The 22,284-nt window shown below is 37.7% G+C and overlaps 3 protein-coding genes across 5 annotated transcripts in view; 1 reads left to right on the top strand and 2 right to left on the bottom strand.

Annotated features, from left to right (window-relative positions):
• KATNB1 (Katanin p80 WD40 repeat-containing subunit B1) overlaps positions 1 to 5,316 on the bottom strand; it is a 35,316-nt gene extending 30,000 nt beyond the window's left edge. For both annotated transcript variants that reach the window (XM_051211090.1, XM_051211091.1), the window contains exons 1-3: positions 5,243 to 5,316; positions 2,194 to 2,445; positions 190 to 290 (exon numbers count right to left, since the gene is read on the bottom strand). In XM_051211090.1, coding sequence (XP_051071125.1) covers positions 190 to 290; positions 2,194 to 2,377 — 285 coding nt within the window. In that variant the 5' untranslated portion in view covers positions 2,378 to 2,445; positions 5,243 to 5,316. The remainder of the gene's footprint in view (positions 1 to 189; positions 291 to 2,193; positions 2,446 to 5,242) is intronic.
• A 1,252-nt stretch (positions 5,317 to 6,568) lies between these two features.
• The window catches only part of ERBB2_1 (Receptor tyrosine-protein kinase erbB-2), a gene marked incomplete at its 5' end in the record, with an annotated part of 118,466 nt that continues 102,750 nt past the window's right edge, over positions 6,569 to 22,284 (bottom strand). The window contains 2 exons of the mRNA XM_012943434.3: positions 6,569 to 7,549; positions 15,082 to 22,198. Coding sequence (XP_012798888.2) covers positions 21,990 to 22,198 — 209 coding nt within the window. The 3' untranslated portion in view covers positions 6,569 to 7,549; positions 15,082 to 21,989. The remainder of the gene's footprint in view (positions 7,550 to 15,081; positions 22,199 to 22,284) is intronic.
• On the top strand, positions 8,282 to 19,692 carry MS3_00003329 (uncharacterized protein). Of its 2 annotated transcripts, XM_051211089.1 has the most exons (8): positions 8,282 to 8,721; positions 8,758 to 8,930; positions 10,223 to 10,453; positions 10,498 to 10,629; positions 10,670 to 11,158; positions 12,415 to 12,718; positions 13,105 to 13,533; positions 18,774 to 19,692. In XM_051211089.1, exons 3-8 carry the CDS (start codon positions 10,226 to 10,228, stop codon positions 19,163 to 19,165), a joined length of 1,974 nt encoding a protein of 657 aa, XP_051071123.1. In that variant the 5' UTR covers positions 8,282 to 8,721; positions 8,758 to 8,930; positions 10,223 to 10,225; the 3' UTR covers positions 19,166 to 19,692. The 2 variants fall into 2 exon arrangements, with proteins under 2 accessions (XP_051071123.1, XP_051071124.1); XM_051211088.1 differs by lacking the exon at positions 18,774 to 19,692 and having other exon boundaries at positions 8,758 to 10,166; positions 10,223 to 10,629; positions 13,105 to 14,313.

Below are 22,284 nucleotides of genomic sequence, written 5' to 3'. Positions count from 1 at the left end.
CCACACTATATTCTTTACTGAACTTTACAACACAATGCATTCATTTTATTTAGCTTATTATACCTAGTTTTGAACTCTTTCTACAAATGAATAAGTTCGAACAGTAAACAAAATGGATTATACCATAGATATACAAGTTTATTAGAAAATTTTATAAGTAAAACAATTAGGTAATGGGAAATATCTCACCTTTACAAGGGTATCCATAGAACCTGAAGCTACAAAATTACCATATGGATGAAAGTCTAAAGTTTTGATAGCTGATGTGTGACCAGACAAGGCTCGAACAACTATAAATAGTAATGAGACTAACATTGGATTATTCATTGAAACAATCGTGTAAAAAGCAACCAGTCATTTGGCTACATAACATAAGCATAATTATTGAAACATAAATTTCACGGTATTCGTGTGGTAGTCGATATTGCGTAACTTGGATACACATATAACAAACTACAGGATGATTATCTGAAGACATTAATAATTAATGTAAATTATTTGCCGACTACATGCTTATAAATTCTGTTTTTAGCCGTAATTTTTGTGATTCAGTGATGCTATTCGGCTGCCAAAATCAAAATACGTGGAGCGGGATTTAGACCTGTAACCTATTGTTTGAAAGTTGAATACATAGACCTGTACTTGATAAACAAGTTAAGCCATGTATAACATTAAAAAGTAATATTTATCTATAAGAGTTCATCGTTTAGTACGAGTACAAGAACAAAGTGAATGGAGAGTATTTTGATTGATACAATGGTTGGATTTCTATAACAGCTTTAAGATGAATAGGTTAATTTTAGACTAAAAGCTACACTGAAAAGCTATCCAACCGTCAAGCTAATTATTTTACACCATATAAAGGAGTTAAAAGCCAGCAAGTTTCAGGCTAAATTTACCTCTAATTGTGTCCATTCGATTGTAAGTACATACCAAAGAAAACATATCAAAAGAATAGAATGATGGGTCTTTATTGGGGTTTTGTGGATGCTCCATAGGAACTGGAACCAAAACGTCTAGACTAGTAAGATGAACTCAAAATTATTATGGTTCGACGAAGTTACTGTCATTAATAATTTTAAAATAAATCCGTGTATTTTAGAGGATAGTCTTTTCAAATGTACATTATCTTACTGACTTATTTTGCCTAAAAAATCCAAAGCTTACCAAACAAGCATTGTCTCACCCAATATGTTGTGAATAATGCTAATTGTACAGAATAAAATAAAAGCACCCAGGTACCCAATTCATACCAAATGAGATGGAATCCGGACCTGTGATATGATAGAACAAATGAGTGCCTAAAGTGCTGAACGGCGACAATGGCAATCAAGATCCTTGGGATGATTATTTGTTAATAGATAAACATATAAATTACCTTATTCATTGTTAGCTATGAAATAGTAGGTCATACTTATAACCTAGTACACGATTCAGTGTGTGATCGTTAAAATATTCCTATTCGCTAAATTCTCTTATAAATAGAGCATCAAAGTTAGTCATCAAAATGCAAAACACTTATGGATAAAACTTTTCATGCATGCCAAATAATCTACCGGTTCAGAAGTAAAATAGATTACTTCTGTCTGTTACTGCTTCTACAAACTTTAGATAAGACAAATATTCTAGTCAAAAAAGAAAAGTCATAAACAAGCAGTGTAACAATGTATCTGATAGTCGAAAACAACGATGATAGACTTTTAGCCACACATATGAACCTGAATCTACTATGAATTCGGTGTTCATCTTGTTGTGCTAATGATGTGTGGCAACTTGGACCGATGCATATATGTGCCTATTCCTACGTTGTAGTTGACTCACTGATTATAGCCTGAACAACTATGCACTGTAGTAAAAGTATACATAGGTTACCCAGTGAGTCTCAGGTCCAAATCACGCCCCCTCTACTTCGGTTTGAGCGACAAAGTTGTAGTCCTCACAATCAATCGAACACACAAACCCGTACTTGATTACTGAGTTGAATCATAATAATGAATTTTTTGGGCACCGAGGAAGGTGATAACTGAGATATTGATACTAATTGAAATAATTGAATCTTTTCGCTCAATCCCTCGGCTGGGTTAACTTTTCAAACTGTCTTATGCCTTCGAAATTGAATCATTTCACTACGCTTCTAGGTTTAAGTTCGTTTCAGAAAACAAAGATAGGAACAGTCATCTGAATGTGGCTTACTTTTAACTTCCTCCAAATCCCAAATACGGACAGAACCCGATAAAGACCCAGCTGCCACTCTATCTTCTTCTTGACTAAATTCAGAAGCTTCTATGGATGATGTATGCCCTGTCAAACTTAAGATACAAGAAGGTTTTCCAACAGCCCACAGTTTCAAGCGGCGATCTTCTCCTCCAGTGGCCATTACTCGACCAGATTTACGGCCCAAAGTTGCCGCAGTAACGGCGCCTGGGGAATGAGCGATACATTCCTCTATATTAAGAAAGTGAACAAACAAATATGCTACTGAAACTGACCGTTAATTGGGTGGTCAAAATATAAAGTAATAGGTGAGGGACAGACGATAATTGAATTAGTGTCACTATCTTGAGACGTCAACTTCGGTGGCTTGAACATGTTCTACGAATGTCGTCCCATAGAATTCCTCGTCGAGCATTATTTGCCGACCCTGGGACTGGTTGGAATGAACGGAAAGGTAGTCAATGTATGATATGGTGTCCCGATGTGAAAGAAAGCTACAGAGGGCTGGCTTCTGTTGGTCTTTCACGACTCCCTGGTTGGGGTCCTAGAGATGGTGCAACACAGTGGCTAGAGACGTTGTCAGATATGGTTCAGAATAGAAGCCAGTGATCCTGCTGTAACTTTGTTTTACCTTCCTTATGAAAAGTGACCGTAACTTCTTTAATTGAAAGGATCCTTTCTGGTTGTACCTTTCTGTTTCCCCCATTATTATTACTGTTATTATTATTATTATTATCAGAATGGGTTTTGTGGAGATTTTTAGAAATTTCACAAGTTGAAATCATGAGCCAATTGAAGCTAGACCACCATGGAAAGCCTGGAAGCACTGGACGGCCGTTTCGTCCTAGTATGGGACTCTTCAGCAGTGCGCATCCACGAACCCGCCCCCGCGGGATTCGAACTCAGGACCTGCTGGCCTCGCGCGCGAGCACTTAACCATTAGACCACTGAGCCGGCATCCAACGGGTGTTAATGTCTAACTTCAACCAATCCACGAAGTTGGCTCATGATTTCAACTTGTGAAATTTCTAAAATTCTCCACGAAACCCATTCTGATAATAATAATCACCTGCTCACTAGTGACTGACTTCAGGAGACACTCCTGGAGTTCTAGTGAGAAGTCGTTACCAGTGGAGTTCAACCAGGTCTGTTGTGAGATAGGAACTCACTGAAGACAATGGTGTACGGTGGCGCAACTTCGTGGATTGGTTGAAGTTAGACATTAACACCCGTTGGATGCCGGCTCAGTGGTCTAATGGTTAAGTGCTCGCGCGCGAGGCCAGCAGGTCCTGAGTTCGAATCCCGCGGGGGCGGGTTTGTGGATGCGCAATGCTGAGGAGTCCCATACTAGGACGAAGCGGCCGTCCAGTGCTTCCAGGCTTTCCATGGTGGTCTAGCTTCAATTGGCTCATGATTTCAACTTGTGAAATTATTATTATACCTTACACTAATCTGTGGTCGGTATTGTTCTTTTTTTCTTTTTACATGCACGTTTTATTCGATATCTCTCCCCATTCTCACTATTGTTGTACGGCGAATATGTATCTGGTGCCCCCTTGTGTCAATATGTGTGTTCAAATAAATACCATGAGACTGTATCTCCTTAGATCGCTCAACAGCCTTATGGATCAGACCTTTCGGTCGACAGATCAGTGTGGCCTCCTAAGAAGACCACGTGCTTCGGTTTGAGTACACGGGCAGTATTCTAACCCTCACACAAATCCGATGACGAAGTGTCGCGCATATTTATTTGGTGCCTCTTCGTACAAATGTCTATGTTTAAATAAATAAATTTAAGCAAGCAAACATGATATGGGTAGTAATAAAAAGTTCATACAATTAAACGCTAAAACTAGCCCACATATTTTAAAAATATCCCAACTAACATGTGGAATTTACGGTAAGACTATAATTTATGGACGAACCAATCAGATTTACGATAACAGATCTTAGATTTTGGCGCGAAATTCTTTAACCACTTGGCTAAATAGCGTCCTGGCATTTTCTCTGATATCAGTTCGTAAAGGAAACCTTAAATATATTTTTTATCCATAAACATCAAATGTAAATCACAATCCTTATTCTTCACATAGGTTTGAAACCCTCATTTAGCCCTAGTCAGTAGGTGGATATTATCAAGGCCGCTTTAGTCACTCAAAGGTCGTCCACAAATTAGTCTTACCGAATTTACTTAAGGAAGTACCTACTTGTATCAATGTTTATATTTCAAGTAAAATAAATGAATAAAACTGAATATTTTATGTGCTTCTAAAATCGATGTTTTCCCTAGTCGAATGGACAAGGGTATACATTGGTTCGAACTGGTGGCTAAGCTAAAGAATACCATCTAATAATTCAGGAACAGGTAGTTGATTTCATTGTTAGCGCAGATACTAATTAAGAATGTCATTTAGGTAGCAATAAGAGAAAAACGGGTATTCGGTTGACCACATATTAACAGATCTTGATGAGAACGTATCACAATATTTACGAGACATGACGATCGAACGGACTGATACGGAAATTCAAGGGAGACGACAGTGAATATATGTCCGAAAAAGCAAGGCCCACTGAAATTACGTTGTATTTCATGCAATATAGGAAAGTTAGAGTGTTAGATTTAAGGTTAGAATACCCAGAAGGACGAAACTAAAGCATTCATTCATGAGAAGTCGATATACTTCCGGCTACTTTCTAAAAACGTTTATTTCTTTTTCTTGTTTTCTCATTCAGAAGTATTTTTTCTGGTTCACCTAACTACTATGTCACAAATATGTTACTTAAAAAGCCAACGCTCAAAAAGATGAAAATGCTCCACCTCGTCACTGGGAGTCTTCTTCTTCGATAGTGTACTATTTAGAATCTTGAACCGAACAATATACAATTATTACAAGGCAGTTTATAATGGATTGTGGTCATTATTATCGAGTCAAAACAAGGGGATCATTGGTCGGATCCAATTAAACATTGGAGATGACTTGCTTTGAATATTACGCCATCCCCACAATTAACAATGAGTGCAACTTACGTAGCTTCCACGCTTTCATGTTGAAGTTAGTGACTAGGGTAGGGCACAAGCGTCCTTGACATTCGAACTTACCGCCTAAGAACGGGTTTTAATATTTGTTGAAGTTAGATTTTTAGAATCTGTGTTATAGTTATAGAAAGAGGTTGATGAGACGGAGAGCTATGATTGCGTCTAATGTAGGGCGGATAATCGAATTATCGAGAAATGAAAAAGCTTCAGGTTCATAACGTAAAAGTTAAAACGTGACAAGAATTTGTGAAAATAGTAAGGGGTGGGGTTTTCATAGTTAACCTACATCAGTTGTAATACCAGGCTCCGATTATTATCTGAATTTGTCTTCTAGCATTGTAAGTCATTCAGTTGTTTTTTGGCACGTCCGGATTATCTGAAACATGTTAAAACCGGAGTGTATTTTGGTTATTCATTATTCGTCATCGTATTTTCTTTTCTTGACTCTCAATTAATCTCAAAATTGATGACGGAAAAGATTTAAAGCACAACTGTTTAAAAATTAAGTGCCGAGTTTTGTCAGGTCAGTAGGTGATTCTGAAGAAGCTCTATATGTTAAATATCAAACTTGCAGTGATGAGCAGTAAGATTATTCAAAGAAGTAGTTATGACAGTAGCGATAGTAATAGTAGTATTATTATATGTAGTGGTATTACAGATAGCTCGCAGATTCAATCTGTACGTACTTCAATAATCATCTGTGGGTTAAGAGTTAAGACAGAGAAAAATTGTACACCCATGTATGCAATGCTTTGGATTTAAACATGTATTCAAAACAGTCGTTACCCTACACGAATAATACGTCTATTTTATTAGGTTTTGAGTTCCAACTCCGTCATATCATGGTACCCAGTATATTTTTAATTAAACAAACATGACTCGACTAATGGGAGAAAAAGATGCAGTATCCTCTGTGACGCAGCCACCCAAACCCTATAATTTTCAAATTATAAACGAACAGATAGACTAGGCTGATCGAATGAGGTAAAGACCTGTTATATTCCTACGTGGATTCCTGGTGTGGTCGTCTAAAATAATGTAAGTGACATACGGTCGTAGTCTTACATCCAAGTAACGTCATTGGAGATGACCTAACTTTACCAAGCCAAGTGTGACATAGAGGCTACCGTGCTTCTTAAGGTCCGTTGAAAACCAAGCTAATCTTACTAGATATATGATATATTTGTAACAAAGATGATGGTCACGAGCATTTAACGAGTCTTGATATCCTAGTCATATATTTCTTATTCTGAACTTGTCTATGAACATTGAATCTGTATGGTGTTAAACTAACATTAATAGATTATGATTGATAGAGAGAATAAAGTGAAATTTTTTTGAAACAAAGAAGGAAACGAAGTGTGTGACAACACTGTTTGAAATTACGACTCAAGAAACAATCACAAAAATAATAGAAAAAAACACGGAAAAAAAGAGTTATGCGAATGTATATCTGTCCAGTTGTCTATGACCGGGCGTGAGCGGCCTCAAGCAGTTGTCCCTTGGGCTCTGCGGTCACACTCCCAGGTCGTTAAGATCAACACTAATCCAACTTCCTTTTCAGGTTCCTCAATAAAATATCCTTCCACGGTGTAGGTAACCAGGAAGTGACATCAGCCCTCATACCCGTATCAGCACACGAGAGCAAGTTGGTCACAATCAAATCCTTCCTACACCTCTTAGTAACTCTTATTCCCACGACTAATCCTTCTCACGTTCCTTTATCACCTCACGCTGCTAATGTAAACGATTCGGGTACGCGGAACGTTATTCCTGGTCTCCTGAAATCATGCTCTAAACTACATGTAGGAGCTTTTAACGTTCGAGCACTGTGCCAAATAGGACAACAGGCTCGCTGGTGTAGGTATAGCATTGAGTCCTAGGGCAGAACTAGCTCTCTTAGACTGGATCCCATCAGAAAGTTTTTTGTGCGCTGTCCGACTAGACAGAACAATAAGGACTCGGAAAGTTAGGGACACTCGTCGTTGCCTCTTCGTCGTCTCTGTCTACTCTCCCACTGATTGCAGCTCAAATGGAGTAAAAGATGAGTTTTACAGGAAGCTTTCCGACCTCCTCCAAAAAGTTAGGCTCTTAATTTAATGCTCAAGTAGGTAAACTAAGCGAAAAGGAAAGACACCTGGGTGGATTTTATGGTGTCATGGCTCAAAGAACAGATAATGGCGACCGTCTGTTGCAGCTATGCTCAGATAACTACCTGTTTCTTGCAAACACTAACTTTAAGCATAAGGAAAAACATCTTTTGACATAATGCTATGTTTGAAGCGATTACGAATTCACCTAGCCTGGGAACAGAATAAAGACTCTGTGACCAAAGACCAATATGCTAGCTATTCTGATGCGTCCCAGCCCCGCTAACTAGAGAGAGAAGTCCAAGTTCGAAACGGGGAAATATATTCCTCAAGTAGCCAAAAGCACGAGTAATCCTATCCCGTCTAGTCGGAAATACACTCATTTATATATTGGTTATACACCCTTTTTTGATTAATAATCAGAATATATCACATACATGGAAAATATTTCATACAAGAATATCGTATTTTATAAAGAGTAAAATGTCATGGGGGAAAACGAAACAAATACTACACTGAGTGATCATTAAAATAAATTAAACGGAATTGATATTGAATAAAAATCATAATGAGTAAATCAATTTAATTTTGACTTTTCATCCCGTCATAACACCTGCCCTTTTTTTGAAGACTTGAAGTTTAGACCCTGACCTTAAATTTTCTGACTTTCTCCTCTCCCACGAAATAATGTTGGTTCGGGCTATCTGGTACTCCTGGAGCTACTTGGCTTCTTTTTTTGACGAAATCCATCTTTATGCCGCAAGTATTCGGAGTTCGACTACTCCGTTACCATTGACATCCTTATTATTCTAGGTGCCAACCCGCTCAAGTCAGAGGTCAGTAATGAAGGAGTCTCAAGATATATTTGGAATTAGTAAACATGTCAAGGAACATTTGGTCTAACTGGCCAATAGTTCAAAAGGATGCGTAACATGGTTCACCTACTCATTTTCTGGTGCTGTTGAATGGTCGAACGCCTTCAGCTAGGTGAGTCTAGTAAAACTTATCCGGTCAAAATCAAATGCTGGAGACTCACAGAGCTATTGATTTTTGGGATTTACTTGCCGCTACATAACTAGCTGCCGTAATATTCTAGCCTATCATTTGTTGTTCGATATTCACTCAGAAAATGAACATGTTTTTCGTTCAATATAGCTCACCATTTGAACCATTTGAACCATCATGCAAAGTAGGGAACAGTTTTTCAAGAGCTTAGGCAAAAATACTTCAAGTCATCTAGAGGCGCATAGATCAAAGGTTTAAAAACATTCTCAATTAGATCAAACAAATAGTGTACATACTACCCTGCCAAGAATATCACTGGAATTGGATGCTGTTTGTTTACAGGCGGTCAGTTCAAAACCATCCTGGTCGCTCGCAGTACGTTACTTCTGTACCGAATTATATTCTACTTAGTTAATGGTATACTAGGAGAAATAGACTGGAATTATAATTATGCCGCGTTATTTTTGATGATTGTCTCGAGTCTGTGTACATTTTGTGGAGAATTATTGTGAAGCATTGCTTACATTTATAAATTTCCGGTTTAATATGAATGAAGAAGGCTTTTGATTGTCCGATTCTACTAGGTTTGTTCCTTGTTTTCTTGTCATTCGAGTCGATCTTAAGGCCTCAGGATTGTAAGTTCCGTGAATTGCTCAAGGGAACTCAAAAGAGATGATAAGGGCTAACACGAGAGAAATAAAGTGGACATTCCTTAAGACAGGAAGGGTTTAATAAATTGACTACGAAGTCTCCTTTTTCGTCCGTCGTAGGAAGATAGTGCGACACCTCCCTTTTCGTCGTACTATGTGTAGTTAAGTTTTAATTCGGTCTTGAGTTAGCCTACTGAAGATACATTAAGTTTGGAGTTATTACGTATAATGCTATGGAAGACCTATCTGAATCCAGCAGAACTGGAGGTCAGCTTCACTCACGAGTTAACTAGAGGTCGCCTCGACTATTTAATCTTCGTATGGCTTAGGCCATCAACCAGAGATCCCTAACTAACTATATCCTGAACTTTCTTTCAGAGTTGTTGCCAAGTGCTATTCATGGTCTTGATATTTGTCTTTGGTTCTCAGTTTCACATGTTTTTGGTCTTCATCGTTTTCTCCTGTCTTGAGGATTCCATGTCGAGTCTTGTTTTGTGATGTAGTTTTATAGTGTCCTTAATCTTATCCACCTCCAGAGTTTTTCCCTAATTTCCCCCCTCAACTAGGAGCTAACTTTTCCCTGCTAAAGCAGATTATTACTGATGGTCTCTTACCACTGGGTCGTGAGCGTCTTGTTGAGTAGTTGTCTGTAAACACTCTTACGGCTTTCGTGATAATACGAAATACAGCAAAATAAGATGGCAACTCTTCCCATCAGCCCCTGGTGTATGGTTTGCCCGTAGCTCTCGCATAGCTACCACTCAAAGCACGGCAAGCCAACTTAATTAGTTGATATTTATTTCATTATATCATCCCGAGTTTGATCTTCAGTATTCCTTTATTTTCTGCTTTGAGGAGATGGATGTACATTCGTAAGAATCTTTGCATACAGGAAGGTGAATAAATAGTTTACCCACTCCTGCCCAACATTTGATCGCCTATTATCTGATTGTGTTGCATAGGCCTTTATTCTATTAGTATTGAAAAATTTTAAGGGGCTCCAAGTCAAAAACAGCAAGAATTTGATTGAGAAGGTATAAGAGCATTTTGTGAATAACTGTTGACTGACATTTGTAAGATTTTGTCTACTTATATTCTCTGGCTTGAGAAAGCTCGTAATTTTGTTCACGGTACTTAAAAAAATTAAGTGATCACTTGAGATAAACTATGGTAAGTCAATCTATGACTCCTAACTTGTGGTCATTGCTGTTCCATTATTCTGTTAGATTATGGGGACATGTGAGGTTTATCGTTCTTTCCCTTCGGAATCTAAGGACAACGACCAAAAAGTCAACGATTTTCCTATTAGAGAATCGAGCGTTTTGCATGTAGTTATTTCAGAATCAGAACTAACAGAATTACCATTACCAACTTATGTTTGCGAGTTATGCGGAATCAAAGTGAAAACAAAAGCTAACTTACGGGCTCATCAGATTAAAACTCATAAGATCATGAAGGTAGAATATTAGTCTGCATCTTCTAATGTGTATTATTATTTCAGAATGCAAAAGACGTAGCATTTTATTCCAAGCAAAGGTATAATGTTAGTTATATCTATCATTGCCCTGTGGCTACATGTAAACACAATATTGGTTTAGGCGGTGGATTCAGCACTTACTGGAGATTAAAACAGGTATGCTGAGATTATTGATTAATATGTTCTTATATTATAGCATTACCAGCATGTTCATATGCAGAAAAGTTACCAGTGTAACAAATGTAAACATTTCTTCCCTACTCCCTCATATCATGCCTATCATCAAAAACTATGTGGAGCAACGTATTCTTGTTCACTTTGTTTCAGGTCTTATTCAAGTAAAAAGCACTTACTTCAGCATTACCGAAGAAGTGGGCACAGTAACACTTTATCTCTTAATTCTATTCCTAAAGTCGAAAATACTCCAAACAGATCGCCTTCGAAGAATACATCAATTCCAAGCTCGTATGTTGCACGTAATCCTATCCCTCCTAGTGGATCATGTGGCCCATTAGTTCTCCCACTTCTTATTTTACCAGTTACTGTACCTAACGTAAGTGATGTGAATGTAGAAAATCTGAACAGCAATGTTTTGGGGTGTTTGAATATGAACTTTTTATATACAAGTGCTCTTTCGGCTCTTCGTACACTTTCAACACAAATCTTTCCGAATCCAAATGTCCAGGTAAGATATAAATTACTTGATGCTTTTTATTGCACCCTTTTGCTGTCAAACAATCAAAATTCTAGGGATGTACACGTTTCGCATTGTAGGGAATTCTTAACTAATTCTCACTTGTATAAAATATTTCTCATAGTCAAGGAAGTAGACGTATAGATTTATAAATGAGTTCCATTCAATTGCTTGTTCAGTAATGTTCCGTAGTGTCGAGACTTGGTCGGTACATGTTCCATTATTACGAAAGCCAGTTTATTTGTCTCGAAGTTGGGCGTCTGCTAGGTCTCTCACTCGGTTCAACGACACTGTTGGAGACTGTGCCTGGTACTGACAGTAGTATAACACCTCTATAGTTCTCTCACTAAAATCTTTCTTCGGTATCTTGATAAGGCATCCTTCCTCCCAGTCCATCAGTACTTGTTCTCCCTCCCAAATCTTTCTGAAGAGAATGTTGAGCATCTTCGTAGTTATTTCTATATCTGACTTTGGTGCATCAGTTGATATCCTGTTTGCTCATGCCACTTTCCCACACTTAGTTTGTCTGATAGATGTACTAATTTCTGTTGTTGGTGGGGCATCATCAATAAAGTGATCTGTGTGTGTTGCTTCGATGTCCAGTGGATTCAGTGGTGCTGATCTGTTGAAGTTTCTCTACGTGCTCTGTTCGCTTGTGTCCCCACTCCTCAGTCATTGAGTTTTCTGCTTTATTCTTAACTTGCCACTCTGGCGTACCATGTCTCCCTGTAAGCTTTTTTGCTGCACCATGCAGTCATTCCGTACTTTCTTCTCTTGCAGTTTTTTCTGCTATGGTTGCTAGGTTTTCTGCATATTTCCGTTTGTCAGCTCTAGCAACCTTTTCCAATCGTTCGTTTGCTTCTGTATATTCAGCATGTGCCTTGAATCCCCCTGCTTTTGTTTGAGTGTTGTTGATTGCTGTCTCTATCTTATCTTTCTTGAATCAAGGCCAGGCTGTCTACAAAGATCTATTCTTTACTCAGGTGCTTGTTGGAGCCCAGTTACTGCTGTTGTGTTAAACTTACTGTCTTTTAATACTTTTCCAGTCATCTATGGTAGTATCCTATTCTAGTAAAACCACAATTTTTTTCATGTAGCGATTTAGAATTATCATAATGTTTAGAGAAGCTTTATTAGGAGTAACGTTATTTGAGCTTTAAGTACTGATATAAAGTTCAAATGTTTCAGTTATTATTGTTAATCCACTTTATTAAATTAAATTTTCTTATATCTTCCTGCACTTTAAGGTTAATCTCTCTGAATCTGCAATAAATTCGAGCGATACGTCAGTGGTTTTAAAACCCGATTTAGGAAATTTCTGCAATCTTTACGCAGTCCCTGTAAACAATTCTTCTTTGGAGGCCTCAACACAAACTGAACAGTTATATACACCGATCACTGTATCACAACCATGCTCTCATACACTCCAGACACACGAACTTGTGTCTGTGAACACATGCACCGATGAGGATGACATCAGTTCATTCATTGGTGGTCTCTTCTGTAATGCTGCAGTAGAAGCCAATCTTCCTCACGCAAGTACAGTATATGGTAAGTTCTGATCAAATCCAATAATACCCGATTCATGACAAACGGTTCTTTATAAAAGTTAAAATTATATCTTATTAAAAAATTGATGGTATCTCAGTGTTATAATCTCATAAATGTTCATTTTCGCGTTCTCACCCCATTTATTTGATGTGTAATGTAAACTATTTTGTGTTTTTTTATTATCCATACTTCTCGGTTGCAGTTGTTATAAAGACCTGTTCATTAAAAGTGAGTATCCCCGGTGTATTTATGTTTAGACTGGAAGTGTTTAACTTTTTTCCCTGTTGAGGTAGTAATGTGCCGTTTGATTAGATAATATTTCCTTATTTTATCGCTTTGATAGTCTTTAAAGATCTCGTTCACTGTTATGCTTTTGTAATGTTCAGATAACTACGAAGTTAGACAAGAACGAAAGTTGTCTTACGAGACCAAACAGGTCACATTGGGTCCCCTCAACGAACACCACCCTTGTTCATCACTAAAGCCAACCAAAAACTCGGTTCAGTCGAGCGACTACATCTCTCTTACTGGGTGCTCAAATAATGGTGTGGATCAAGAAATTCAAGCAAGGTTGCTACCACTACGTGAAAACGCTGCTATGCAGACCGATGTTATGGAAAATTTAAATGCTGAAATTGCTACTCATTATCCTCACTCCGATCACAGTACTTACTTTACTCCAAGCAGAATGCTTGAAACACCACCTCCTCCTATGTTACAAAGTACTGTTTCACTTGGAACTCATTTAAGTACTGCATGCCAAACTTTACATCGTTTGCTGAATGAAGCGAAAATTTCAGACAACCAATCTCCTCGTAAGTGTTCATATTATATTTTCAGCTCTTACTTTAACCAGGATAGCATATCTAAGTAGGATATAGCTGGGTATAGTTAACACGACCTCCAGTCGATAAAAATTCATGACCCCATCGACAGACTTAACATATCCCGTACGCGTAACATCAGCGTTGTTCACTCAATATTTCCACCTTATGAAAATGCTTCAAACAGTAGACAATTGGATCCTCTTTATCGCCAATTGTGTCACTAAGTTTTGACTTTTTGAGCCACGTCGCTGATAGGCTTAATAATGTTTTTTATTGTTATCTGTTATCCTTGGGATTTATGGTTCTTAATCTTGTCGCCCACTTCCAGGCGTTCCCAACCGTTGCTGCTACCTTGATGTGGTGGTCGGACTTGCCTGTCGTGATGACCCAACCGAGCTTTAGTGGCTGCAACATTTGTCCTGTAGGTTTTACCATGCCAGTCAGGTCGATTGGAGGACGTTAAGACTAAAAGCAGTAACTCAAGGTCTGCGGCCTAAGTCGTACTACTGACTGAAGAGGGGTATGGCAAGAGTAAGGTGTTTTCCTCAGACAGCCAGCATTTGCAACGATGCCTTCCCACAAGGAAGGATGGGTTAGAAAAGGTCGACCCTAAAATTGTTACACCTCATCGTACCTGACGGATTTCTGTCTCCGGCGGTAAGGCATTTTGAAAAACGGAGCTAATACGTCATAAGTTTCCCACAAAAAGGCCGTGTGTGACCGGCCTCAAGCAGTTGTCCCTTGGGCTCTGCGGTCACACTCCCAGGTCGTTAAGATCAACACTAATCCAACTTCCTTTTCAGGTTCCTCAATAAAATATCCTTCCACGGTGTAGGTAACCAGGAAGTGACATCAGCCCTCATACCCGTATCAGCACACGAGAGCAAGTTGGTCACAATCAAATCCTTCCTACACCTCTTAGTAACTCTTATTCCCACGACTAATCCTTCTCACGTTCCTTTATCACCTCACGCTGCTAATGTAAACGATTCGGGTACGCGGAACGTTATTCCTGGTCTCCTGAAATCATGCTCTAAACTACATGTAGGAGCTTTTAACGTTCGAGCACTGTGCCAAATAGGACAACAGGCTCGCTGGTGTAGGTATAGCATTGAGTCCTAGGGCAGAACTAGCTCTCTTAGACTGGATCCCATCAGAAAGTTTTTTGTGCGCTGTCCGACTAGACAGAACAATAAGGACTCGGAAAGTTAGGGACACTCGTCGTTGCCTCTTCGTCGTCTCTGTCTACTCTCCCACTGATTGCAGCTCAAATGGAGTAAAAGATGAGTTTTACAGGAAGCTTTCCGACCTCCTCCAAAAAGTTAGGCTCTTAATTTAATGCTCAAGTAGGTAAACTAAGCGAAAAGGAAAGACACCTGGGTGGATTTTATGGTGTCATGGCTCAAAGAACAGATAATGGCGACCGTCTGTTGCAGCTATGCTCAGATAACTACCTGTTTCTTGCAAACACTAACTTTAAGCATAAGGAAAACATCTTTTGACATAATGCTATGTTTGAAGCGATTACGAATTCACCTAGCCTGGGAACAGAATAAAGACTCTGTGACCAAAGACCAATATGCTAGCTATTCTGATGCGTCCCAGCCCCGCTAACTAGAGAGAGAAGTCCAAGTTCGAAACGGGGAAATATATTCCTCAAGTAGCCAAAAGCACGAGTAATCCTATCCCGTCTAGTCGGAAATACACTCATTTATATATTGGTTATACACCCTTTTTTGATTAATAATCAGAATATATCACATACATGGAAAATATTTCATACAAGAATATCGTATTTTATAAAGAGTAAAATGTCATGGGGGAAAACGAAACAAATACTACACTGAGTGATCATTAAAATAAATTAAACGGAATTGATATTGAATAAAAATCATAATGAGTAAATCAATTTAATTTTGACTTTTCATCCCGTCATAACACCTGCCCTTTTTTTGAAGACTTGAAGTTTAGACCCTGACCTTAAATTTTCTGACTTTCTCCTCTCCCACGAAATAATGTTGGTTCGGGCTATCTGGTACTCCTGGAGCTACTTGGCTTCCTTTTTTTGACGAAATCCATCTTTATGGCCCATAGCTTTACATTTCCTGCACCGATTTTTTTAATATCTGCTACCATGGTAAACCGCATGGTGAGGGAGAAATATTGGATCTCATCAGCATCTGCCGTACTGATAGATGCTCGGAAACTCATCCCATCTGGCTCTGAACATGATGAAGAGCGGAGTCAGCCTAAGCGCGGCCTGATAAGAAGCCTACGCAATGATCGTCAACAGTGGTGGGTAGCGAAAACAAAAGAGATGGAAACGGCTACGGCAATAAGCAACAACAGACAACTGTTCAGACTTGTCAAGGAATCCTTTATTAAGAATCCAACTTTTAGAGAAAATGTCTCGGAAAAAGATGAACACATTATTCACCATAAATCCAGGAGATTGGATCGATGGTTAGAACAGTTTAGGGATCAGTTCAACTGGTCTTCAGCCACACTTCGGTTTCCCACGATCTCCAGTCAATCTAAATGGCAAGTTGATGTAAGTCTTCCCACTCTGAAACGAGGGAGAGCAGCAGGCCCCGACAGGTTTACCCCTGCGCTTTTTAAGGATGGTGGTCCAGTATTGGCAGTGAGATTGACTGAGGTCTCAGGTAGAATTTGGGAACTGGACGTAATCCCATCTGACTGGTCTCAATCACTGATTATGCCAGTCTATAAAAAAGGCCAAATGTCCTCTTGTGACAATCACAGAGGAATCAATTTGACTCATATAATGTCTAAAATATTAGCTTCAATAATACTTCGACGCCTAACTAAAGCTCGTGAAGAGCAGACTAGAGAAAACCAGACTGGTTTTCGACCTGGACGTGGCTGTATAGACCAGATATTCACACTACGTCAGATCCTAGAACATAGACACACATTCAGACGTCCAGCAATAATAGTATTTCTCGACCTTAAAGCAGCATTCGACTCTGTTGATCGTGAGGTTCTATGGCATTGTTTGTCACTGAAAGGAGTACCAAAGAAGTACATTAACATTATAAAGGCTCTCTACTCGAACACAACTAGTCGAGTGAGAGCTTAGGGCGAACTGTCATCAGAATTGATTACCTCAAGTGGTGTTCGTCAGGGCTGTCCACTCTCTCCATTCTTATTTAACATTGTCCTTGACGTGTTTTTATAGATAACACTTCCCCTATCTAAATTTCCAGTTGAACTTGTACCGGGAGGTTCACTTGTTGACTTAGAAGATGCCGATGACATAGTTCTATTTGGTGAAGACGCTGACAAAATGCAAAGTTTTCTGACCACTCTAAGCAACAATGCAAGCATGTTCGGGATGCGGTTCTCCCCCTCGAAATGCAAAATGTTGCTTCAGGATTGGGTTGCATCGACACCCGAACTAGTGATAGAGAGTGAAGTGGTTGAGTGTGTCGACTGCTCCACTTATCTTGGAAGTCTCATCAACCCTTGTGGTCTGGTGTGACGAAATCTCAGCACGGATACAGAAGGCTCGACTAGCTTTTGCCAACTTGCGTCATTTATGGCGTAGGCGAGATATCCGTCTATCAACCAAAGGACGTGTTTACTGCGCAGCAGTTCGCTCCGTCCTAATTTACCGCTGTGAAACATGGCCGGTAAGAGTAGAGGATATTCGTAGGTTACTAGTATTTGACCATAGGTGTCTTCGAAACATTGCTCGTATATCCTGGAACCATCGAGTAAGTAACGCAGTTTTTAGGAAGCGGGTACTAGGTAAGGATGGCAAATCAATTGATGAAGTAGTGAGACTTCATCACTTGAGATGGCTGGGACACGTGTTACGTATGCCCAACCACCGACTGCCTCGACGTGCGATGTTCAATGGTTTAGGAGTAGGTTGGAAGAAAGCTAGAGGCGGCCAGACCAAAACATGGCACAAGTACATGAAGTCACTGACAAGTGGACTGAGTCATGTTGGTAGGTGTAGACTACGTGGTTGGGGACCGCGAGATGAAAGCAACCAATGGTTAGAGACCCTGAATGACATGGCTCAAAATCATTTGGAATGGCGCAGGTGCATCCACTCTTTGTGTTCTCCCAAATTCTATTCTTCTGAATCCTTCATGTCCCTTATTTTCTTTCCAAATTTATCTCACTGAATTATACTCCTTGAATAACATCTTCAAACCCTAATGTTTCCGACTACTGCTTATACTTTTACTAACTGTACCACTATGGGATTTGAATCGACAATTATATCTCTGTGCTAATGTGGTGTGGCAACTTGAACTGATGTTCGTACTTACGAAGTTCTACGTTGTTGCTGACTGACTTCCGGGCGTTGGGTAGACGTTTTCAGTTTACTTTTAATCTACTTTTTTCCCACATTTTGGTCGTAGTTCACTCAGATGAGTTTCGCAAGATCAGTCACTGTGTGAGCTATTAAAACCACTGTAAATTCTTGGCTTTTTACTAAGATTTCACGATAGTCTGTTTGTTGCTTTTGCATCTTATCTTGAAGGTACTACTAAACTATTTTGTTAAACGACTGGTAATAAAACTCTAAAACTGATTATGTTAGTTTGTAGAATGTGTATGATATAATAATACTAATAATTCACTGTTCCGAAAGAAAGCAGCTAAGTATTTCATCAATTACATCCACGTCTTCATTATTGTGATATGATATTCTTCATATTATCTGTTAACTCTACTTTCCACTACTTAATCCTTTTTTTTTCTGCGGTAACTGTAATGTTCTACATGATAAATTTGCTGCCTGTATGGAAGTTCATTGCGCATCGAAACATCTGAAATTCGTAATGAGTACACCATTTGTGCTTAACGTCAAAAGCTTATTTTTGTGCTCATTTGTGTAATGGGGTTTTATTGTATTTCCGATTATATACATCAACATCTATCCCTTTTCAGCTAACTGGTTTGCAAGATAAATGGATTGTAAACGTGAGTGAATAGAAGCATTACCTTCAGTCAAATATAGAAAATGTAAATGGTCTCGAATCTGAGTTGTTTTTCATTAACAGAACAAAGTGCATAGTGATTTTTGAAAGCTTGTTTCATGGAAATTTCTAGGCATACATACTGTAGAATGTTTACTGTCTTATATAAATTGCTTCCTCTATCCCATACTATCAGGTACATTGTTTTTGTTTTGAGTCACAATTCTATGTACTTTAGTTTAAACCTCATTTTATTTGTTTCCTTCAAAGTTATGGAGATATTAAACATGGATACAACAACAGATTCCGGTACTCGGGCTTGTGTTAATGTAATAAATTATTCTGGTTATGATTTACCTGGTTCGACGGATCCAATGTTACAATGCTCATCTACATCATCTATCAAAAATTCTGTACAAACTAATACTGTACCCACTTCCTGTGATAATTCACAGTATTGCAATTTGAACACCGTGGAAACAACAACGCAGCATGATTGGTCAGCTAATGTAGATTTCACTCACAATCAAACTCAAACAATTGATGAAGATATAGAATTGTGGTTGAACAGTGTTGAAACACAAACAAATCTAGCATTATTTGATCCCAGCTTCTTTTCAGATATATGTGTTGGAGTGGAGGATGATTTTTTCCAGTCCTAGTTCATCCTACAAAAATAGTTTGTTTTATTCAAGACTCTTGTTATCACCGCCTATGTGTACCATTTATGTCACGTGGACTAGCTTGATTTCAGTGACTTGACAACATCTCTTCCTACCATATCATTGCATACAAAGGATATATATATATATATATATTCAGTGCACTCATCATAACTATTTCTTTATCTCGTATATTTCTAGAACAAAATTTATGGTCTTTTTCTATTGGTTTATCATTTTGATTTTAATCTTGTTTCTCTTTGTTTTGCTTTGATTATTTTGTATTTGTAGAAAATTCGTACACCATATTTAGTCAGTGGTTTCATTAACCCTACTGCTTGCAGCTCGATAAATTATACTCATTTTACTTTTTCATGTCTTTCACTTTATCGATATGCTACTAACGCGCTTGTTTATTTATTTTACCAGTTTATCAATGCAATAATTTTACTAAGTTTTTTAATTCAGATCGAATACGTTAGAATTGGGATATATTTATCACTAAATAACGACGTAGTATAATTTCATGTGATTTACTTTTATTTTACTGGTATACAGTCATATAACTGTCTCACAAGTGTAGAGAAATTCGACTACTTAAGAAAGTAGTTTAGAATCGAATATGTTACAAGTATTATCAGCTATTGGAGATTATTAACCTAGTACTTATTACTGATGAGTATCTAGTTATTGTGGGAAGCAAACGTTACAAAATTTACCTCGTGAAATTCTCTGGTTTTATAATTATATGCAAATAAATTAAAGCATGCTCAATGCACGATTGCTTTGGCGCACATTGGTTGGTTAATTCTTATCCAATCAGCGCTAGTCGATAATTGAACACTAGAACCTTCTCATGTAAAAACTATAAATATACTGACGTTTTTCCTACTGTGGTTCTTACTTCCATGTAACCTTGTCATTTGGGATATATTCTCTTTCCTGTTCAACCGTGTTCTGATTTGGGGACTTATCGAGTGAACTGGTGTCCAAGAATAGCTGGGTTATAATAAGAGAGAATTACAACAAAGGGTGAATTAAAAAATGGTCTTTCTAAAAGCATTTCTACAGAAAAACCCTTACAAATTTATTTTCGGAAAATTTGTGGCTTCAGTTTTTCTAGCTTAATAAATAAAATACCCTCGAAAATATGCTTTAAGCAAATAAATATCCGTTATCTTCTCCACCCTACTAACTGCTTTAATTACATTTATTGGCTTGAAGGATTTTAGGAACTGAAACTAAGAGGATTTCAGTTGGTCGTTGATCAAGCTATTTTCTATAATAAAAATAAATATTTTGATTTCTAGATGTTCTTAGAACGATTGTAGGTTGTTTATTTGATGCGGCATCAAACTAGACAGTATAAACTATTTCATTTAAGTTCTCTCTCATTTGTTTTCTTAGTTATAGATAAGTCTAAAATAATGGAACTATTTAGTTTCCAAGCGTTTTGTAATTAAGAGAATAACTAAGACATTTTATGGTATAACGGACATTTATGAGCTTAAATTAATTGTTTGTTATGTAGGCAAATTTTAATTGGAAACCACTGGGAGTCCATTCACAGTCATGCTTCCCTTTCAATTGTGAATTTTTTCATATGATAACTGATTCTCACTCAGTACAGATACTACTTTTATGTGACAATTCAGACAAAGGGTAAGATATATTGTCATTTTTGATCGAAAATTCCTACCTGGGGTATAATATTTTAACAAACTTCATTTTGCTACTTGGGATTATTTTAGTAGGTAGTAGTTTTCAAAAACATAATCGCCTCAGTATTTGTTTTTATAGCGGATTGAATATAAAATAGATAGTATTCATATTATTTGTTTAAAAAAGAACCAGCATGCAAATGACAACGAAAAGAATGATGTCTATTTACATTAAAAGGTCGTCGAATCTGACAATAAATGCATCTAAAACATGTTTGGTTTATAAGGCAGTGTTTGCAAACAGTGCTTATAACGAACAAGCGGTATATCGATATATATCCTCATTGTTCTGGTTTCTGCCTATCTTGGGAACAACGAATGATGCATAGAAGACAATCCAACAAACAATTTTAGTGAGTCCATAGATAAGCAAGCAATTATAATTCAAGATAAATTGAATGCTTTTTGAGAAGAGAATTACCCGAAATACACAGGAAGCAATGGTATGAAGTAATACTTTGATATAAATGCTAGTAAGAAGCAGTATGTATCTGTTTGTATATAATCAATAAACTGGAATTAAAAATACGGAAGGAGAAGGAGGGGACATGAATGTTGAGATGCATCTCTTTTTCTTACAGTATTATTGTTCTTCATTCATCCTTGACTTTATCTTTAATCGTTGAAAAATGTCAATACCTATCATCACGACGAATGAACCATACGAATTCCATAGTGAACATGTTTGTGCATTGACTTCCGGAGTGTTTACACATTGATCATTCTTTATTTGGTTTTTATAGGTATGACAAATAATAAAATGAAAATAGAAGGAAGTAACAGACATTCAGTGTCACTGCTATATCACTTTAAAATGAATAGTCTGTTGTTTTCCGCTATTCTGGTGGGGAGAAAGTGGAACGATTGTATCTATAATTCCAGCGAGGATGACTCACTAATATGTAAAAGAAACCAAGGAAATTTCATATATAAACAAAACGGGCAGTAAATAAAAACGAAAGTTGACAAATAGAGGCGTTAACAGTAAATTCGATATTATTAGCAGAATTTGTTTTTAAAATGTATTTAATTAGGCAAAAAGTAACTGCTTCGAAAAACCACAGTAACAACAGATACGATAAAAACAAGCAGCAGGATAGAGTTTACTTTTGGTTTGTTTTATCCTGCAATTTCAGCGGGGAATTTGAATCGCTAGCAGGATTTGTGCTTTGTTTTAATGTATTTGGATCTGGGTATTGATGTGGATGACCGTATGTTTCCATTAAATACTCTGGATTGGTTACGCTAAATCCACTGGATATTGGAGATAAGTATTCTTCTGGTGGCTGCATATTCGGACTTAAGTATTCATCTAAAAAATGAGGAAAATTAAATCAAGTCTACAGAGACAGATAGAAATGGTCTTTTCGGTTTATTGTGTAATAATTTAGCAAAAAT

The sequence above is a fragment of the Schistosoma haematobium genome, chromosome ZW (genome assembly GCF_000699445.3).
Source record: "Schistosoma haematobium chromosome ZW, whole genome shotgun sequence".
Lineage (NCBI taxonomy): Eukaryota > Metazoa > Platyhelminthes > Trematoda > Strigeidida > Schistosomatidae > Schistosoma > Schistosoma haematobium.
Note: the sequence above shows the minus strand (reverse complement) of the source record. Positions and strands in the feature narration are given on the sequence as shown.

Bases quoted from the DNA above. Each gene is read 5' to 3' on its own strand.
- MS3_00003329 (XM_051211089.1), top strand. From the start codon at position 10,226: ATGGGGACATGTGAGGTTTATCGTTCTTTCCCTTCGGAATCTAAGGAC. The intron at 10,630-10,669 runs GTATGCTGAGAT...CTTATATTATAG, and splicing joins CTTACTGGAGATTAAAACAG to CATTACCAGCATGTTCATAT. The intron at 12,719-13,104 runs GTAAGTTCTGAT...TGTAATGTTCAG, and splicing joins TCACGCAAGTACAGTATATG to ATAACTACGAAGTTAGACAA.